At 40.1% G+C, this 6000-nt stretch overlaps 1 protein-coding gene across 8 annotated transcripts in view; it reads right to left on the bottom strand.

Moving 5' to 3' along the window:
• Window positions 1-1112: 1112 nt before the first annotated feature.
• The window catches only part of LOC119646684 (dual 3',5'-cyclic-AMP and -GMP phosphodiesterase 11-like), a 506073-nt gene continuing 501185 nt past the window's right edge, over window positions 1113-6000 (bottom strand). For all 8 annotated transcript variants that reach the window (XM_038047243.1, XM_038047241.1, XM_038047242.1 and 5 more), the window contains one exon: window positions 1113-2839. In XM_038047243.1, the coding sequence (XP_037903171.1) occupies window positions 2183-2839 (657 nt within the window). In that variant the 3' untranslated portion in view covers window positions 1113-2182. The remainder of the gene's footprint in view (window positions 2840-6000) is intronic.

The raw sequence follows: 6000 nt of genomic DNA, 5'->3' as shown, positions 1-6000 counted from the left end.
AAAAAAAAAAAAATAGACAATGTTTGCTTGTTTAGGGTGAGCATAATATCTATGTCTGTAATATGCATTTATATCTTGTAGTTTGAAAGAAATATGAAGAAATATATGAATAGAAAAATGTGCGCAGAAGTTTCCCACATAAAATGCGCACAAAACCTTTATACCAGCTTCCAGCATTCCGACTTTCCGATTATTAACGTCTTAACAAACATCTCAAATCCAAAATTAACCGCAGTGCCGTCCACCCTGTCACCCTTTATATTATAGTTCCGACTGTTGGCAGACTATAAAAGATAATGAACGGCTCCTCGCGGGAATGGTGACGAAGAAGTTGCGTTGGACGAGTGGCGTAACACGCCATCATCGGATAGAACGGTCGGGTAATCCGCGCTAACGAGAATTTGGACGATTGGTCTAAACATCGAAGTCAATGGGAAATGACCAAAAAGCCGGTCGAAACAATAGTGGCTATGGTGGAGGATGATTTGAAAGCCTCGCAGTAGCATCCAGATCAGGCCTTTGACAGAACAAAACGACGCAATCGCTTCTGAACGGAGCTGAAGGCTGATGAAGAAGCAGTCGTAGTGGAAAATAAACAATTAATCTTTGTAATTAGTTTAGTTCAAATTATCGTTGTTGGCGGCGGATCTAAGGGGCAGAAAAATTGCGAATAGGGGAGAAATTTCAAACGACCGTATCGCGATTTTCGAGAAAAAGAGCGAAATGTGTGATCATATGTTTTAGAACAGAAATAGATCTGCAAAATGATATAAAGGTTGGGGTTAGGGGGTGTTTGTTATATTCCGCGAAATAGGGACTTTTGAGAAATTTTAAACGCCTGTATCCGCAGTTTTAGAGTATATAACAACTTCTAAAATGGTGGATAAATTTGGGAGTCTATACGGTGGAAAAAGTGAGAGTGTATTGGATTTACTTTTTGCTAAATTTTAAAGTTGTAAAAGACTATTCCTTCCTGGTAAAATTTAATATTCAACCTACCGTTTTAAATCTCGCTTTGGTGCAATATAGCGAATGGAACTATTCGTATTAAAGCTAAATAATCAATTGAATGGGTAGTGAATCCGATTTCTATTAATACTGAAACAATTAAGTTATTTTTGAGCTTTACAGTTTTTATTTGTGCAAAAACGTTCATAAATAGTTTATTTTTTCTATTCTCTTGCCTTTTTATTTCCTGCGTTCACTTTTCTACATAATTTCAATATTACAACCTCCTCCGTCAAACAATCTTCTTTATTTCACAGTGAAAAATACAAAAAGTCGCTCACAAAATGAAGAAAACAAACAATACATAAATTATCATAAAGTATTTTTGTGCTTTTTTCTGATATTTCTCCGATTATACTTAAAATCTTCGTGATAATATAGAGCTTTACAGCGGTTGAATTAAATCGCTCTCCAAACCTTCGTCTATAATACAATGAAATGTAGAAAAATGTGTCGAACAACCAAAAACAATTAATGCAGTTGTTTCGTTTGCAAAGCTTCCAACATGTTGCTTCCCCTCCCTCTTTCTAGATCTACCAAGGGTTCTACAAATCTATTCTCTATGAAAGTAGTTGCTAAGAAGTAAGGAGAGATGTTGGGAAACGACTTTCATAATTTATAATATAGAAAAAAACTGCAAAAGTAATACGAAACCTTATGTAACAAAACAACTAGAATAGTTTGGGGTAATCAGTAGTTTGTTTCACACAAGACAGACATACAGATTCTAAATTGGTACAGCTACTACAATGTCGCTCTTACACAGTTTTTATTCATTTTTCTGTTGCTATTATTTATACTCTCCCTGTCTCTATCACTAATAGTTTCCTCAGTTAATCTAAACAACTACATATATACACAGTTACAGCATCTGCTCATATAAATAATTTCTACAATTTATATTAGTTTATAGTTTTACTTCTCTTACTTGCAAAGCATAAATAGATAGTTGATTCCTCACGACTAAAACTAGAAAATAAACTTTAAACTCTTTTACAGAAGGATTTGTTTATTTGTAGGATTTGGATAAAATTCAGGACATTCACGACGATGCCTTCGACCTCCTTATCTATATTTAGTTTAATTTTATTTTTGTTTCTTGTAAAAGATATTAAAATAAATATAAAGTGTCCTCTTATTTCTCGTAAATGGTTGGTCGCGTGCGTCCGCTCGGTCACTGCGGGAAGAAGTTGGGTATGTGCGTGCCATAGACGCCCCCATTCTGATAGCTGAAGTTCGCATTCGCCTCCAGATTCCCCAGTTTTCCAACAATTTTCGGTATTCGGTCGGCTTCATTTGCGTGTTGGCTATTCACTAACGTCGGTGTCGATGTTGAACTGCCATTACTCCTCGCCGCTCCAGACAATTTCATGCTCCCCGATGAGGAAGTGAGGGTCCCATTCAACTTAGGCTTCAGGTGATCGGGTGGCGTTGTGGTGTTATACTTCCGGTGGCAGTTATTCTCCCTTAGGCCTGTTTTGCCCGGGTCACCACGACCACCCCCACCAGTTATGGGAAACGAATTGATTTTACGTATACTTTTCTTTCCGGAAGTTTGTCTACCGTTTTCTGTGTTATTATTGCTACTAGTTTTGTGCTTATCACGTTCTGATTTTGTTGCAGGCCTTACTGTGTCCGGTGTCAATGCCTTTTCTTCATTCACTGGAAATTTTTCCGTGTTGTTCTCGATTTGTTCTGTTTCAACTTCTGCTTCATCGCATTTTGGCGACTGATTTGTTTGTACTTTGCCGGCTAACTCTAGCCAATGTTTTTTATTTGCTCGAACCCCCTCGACAAGAGGCTCCAATTCTTCAGATAAAACAGAGAAAGCCTGCAAAGATTTATTACATAAATTATTAATTAACTGATTAATTTGATTGCACCATGTGTTTTGCATCGGAAACTCTTTACACTTAATAAGCAATTATGAAAAAGAAATATCGTTTTCAAAAGTGATAGTTCTCGTTTCGTTAATAGCGAGACCGGTTGTAGAAAATTTTCGCAGCAATTCTGATTACTAAAAAGTTGAAATTGTAGAAAATTTTCGCAGCAATTCTGATTACTAAAAAGTTGAAAATAACAAAGTATATTTCGCTATCCACGGGTTACACACGGTACAGGGAGTACATTCTATCCCTATTTTAACTTGTGGCCTTGAGAAAGCTTCTCGGTGAAGAGCGAACCGCGAGTAAATGGTGCACGTCGGTGCACGCAGGGGATCCCCGCAGTCAACGACAGTTCTCTGCGGACGTCGGCGGGATAATTTGAAGCTGGTTCTATCAAGGTGCTAGTTGTCACGTGCATCAGCAGCCAGACCTACGGGACTCTGATGAGGTACTGTGCTGATCCATCCGTAGATTCACCTAAGCGTAGGTCAGAGATCAGGGAACCGGGGCAGGGGCGTTGCTCCCAAGAGTACACGCGTTTCTGACTATTGGGGTTCGCTCCTTTACACACAATAAACTGTTTCAAATTCTACAGAGAATGAAAACACTAAAACCGAGGAGATATAACGGTTGGAGGAGTACGAAAATGCATCGCTCGCTGCAGTGCTCAGAGAAGGAAGAAATACCCGCAGTGCTCCAGTTCTAGAAAGAAACCAAAAAGGCGATCGCTGAAACTGGGCAGAAGGCTTTGAGGTTAGACCCAGTGGAAGACCAGTTAAATGTGCTTGCCAGATCTAAAGGGAAACTGCTTATTCGGAAATACCCGACAGTTATAATGAACATAATGAATGTTATCTGCAATCTTCTCCCAGAAATATCGGGACCGGGGAAAAGCACAGGAAGCAAGATGCATCTGGAGGAGACTTCATTCAGGTAGCCTCCAAGGTGGAGTAACAAAAAACGGGCGATGAAACAAAAGAGGACTAAAGGAAAGTAAAGTGTGGCAAGTAAATCAAATCCGTTCCGTGTCTCTGTCGGTGTTTATCAAGGAGTGACGAGAGGACTCCTCTTTGTTCTTGTTATGGACACATTCGCACGAGACATCTACCTCCCAGCACCATGCACAGTGTTCTAAGCAGATGATAGTTTCTTAGAAAGAACTGAGCGATTTAAATATCTCGGATTAATGCTATCTGCCAATAGTGAACCGTGTTATGAAATTGCTTCACGCATAAGGCGGAGAGCCGTCTTCGATGCTATGGACATGAAATTCGTGCTGACGAGAACGCATTTACCACAATTAGTCGATGTCGATGAGAAACGAGAAAAAGGTCGACCCAAACAACGGTGGTATGGTATTGTGCGATATGAAAACCTCTTCATCCAGATCAGGCGTATGACGAGCGAAATGAAGCAATCGAGAAAGACGAGTCGACCCCGCATCTGAACGGGACAAAGGCTGAAGAAGGAAAAGATAATTTAGATAAAACTTAGACTCATATTGAGGAATACACCAAAGTCTCATCTCTTCGTTTATTGATCAAGATCATTCATTGTTATTTCGAGAACCAAGCATCCCTTTCATTAGACCTCTATTACGAAATACAGCCCGGAAATTACAACATTTCCCAGAGGCAGAGAGTACGCAGATTCTTCGTTGAAAAAAATCTTATCGAGGTGTCTTCGTCTGAGATATGAGGAGAACGGGCATGAACGTCTCCCCCTCCTCTTCACATTGGCTGCATATAGCCAAGACCACCATCTCAATTTTTTCCATGAGGTAGTTTGAGGAGCAGCGTCCCGATAAAAGCTTTATTGGATTTTCATGTCCCACATTTTAAGGGACAACAAAAATGCCGCCCTACCGCCCCCGAGTTCTTGTTTGTGGTGGGTGATTAACGATAGTTTCGGGGGCCATGGTCCACATATTACTCATTTTTTCAGTAATACTTAAGCAGCCGATCCTTTGAATCTGCATCAGCATCCTCCTGATGTTAGCAAAGTTCAGTCTCGGCCAACATGCATACATCAGAATAGACTTTGTTATGGATGTATGTATCCAATGAATTCGTTGTGGTGAAAGTTGTTAGGTCTTACCTATTGCAGTCCTACAGCACCAGCAATCTGAAGGATTTCTGGTATTGTTCCTGGATATGGTGCTTCCACCTTAGTTTGAAGTCGAAATTTACTCCTAAATACTTAACTGTTTATATCAACTGGATCTCCGCCCCCGATAAGGGGGCTGTTGATAGTGAACATAATTAGTTCAATTACAGGGGCATCAACTGTAGATTACACGCAGAGTTGCATTGAAGCGGTCAAATATTGTGTCCGCAATAGTTATAATGGCTAGACCGTCCGCAAATGCTTATGTGTCCTTTATGCACATGACAAGGTTTTCATTACCAGGAGCCATAACAGCGAAGAGAGTACCCCTCCCGTCCTTGTAGGTGGGCTTCCTTAGTTTTGGGAATAACTATTACTTTCACATTGCGCCAGTTAATTGGAATATACGGTATATGTTCCGCATATATAGACCCAGGACACCAATTCGCTCTATTACTAGAAGGAATGATACCATCTGGACTCTTCGGATTAAAATGTGAGTATATATTTTTTGTGGCGTATTCTGTAAAGGCGGAAATACGAACCACCTGTGCATATCATTGGTGCGTGCATTGATCATTTACTTCATTTAAACTACAATCTTCAAGTCAAATACGCAGTTAATTAGGTTTGAAGGGGTAACATTGTTCCCTTATCCTTTTGTAATCAATTTGCTCCAGATTCCAAAAAGCTGAAAGAGGGTAACGCCAACCAGTCCAAGTGACTTGTATCCTTTTTGGCGCATGTATTCGTAATACGCACTCATGATGCAAAGCGCAGCTAGATGCAAGCCTAACGAGAAGGAATTTGAAAGGAGAGGGGATTCCTCCGGACCTAGAGTTTTCCATGCGTTTCGGAGCAGAAATTTCAATGAAAAACGGATGGTAGAGGGCCTGCATAATTTTCACTCCGGTCCTATATAATCTTCACCATGGATTGGTTTCACAAGAAGTTCCTTTCGCAATATGGGCGCCACTACAACCCCATGAAACAACCACAA

Source organism: Hermetia illucens, chromosome 1, assembly GCF_905115235.1.
Source record: "Hermetia illucens chromosome 1, iHerIll2.2.curated.20191125, whole genome shotgun sequence".
NCBI classification, from domain to species: domain Eukaryota; kingdom Metazoa; phylum Arthropoda; class Insecta; order Diptera; family Stratiomyidae; genus Hermetia; species Hermetia illucens.
Note: the sequence above shows the minus strand (reverse complement) of the source record. Positions and strands in the feature narration are given on the sequence as shown.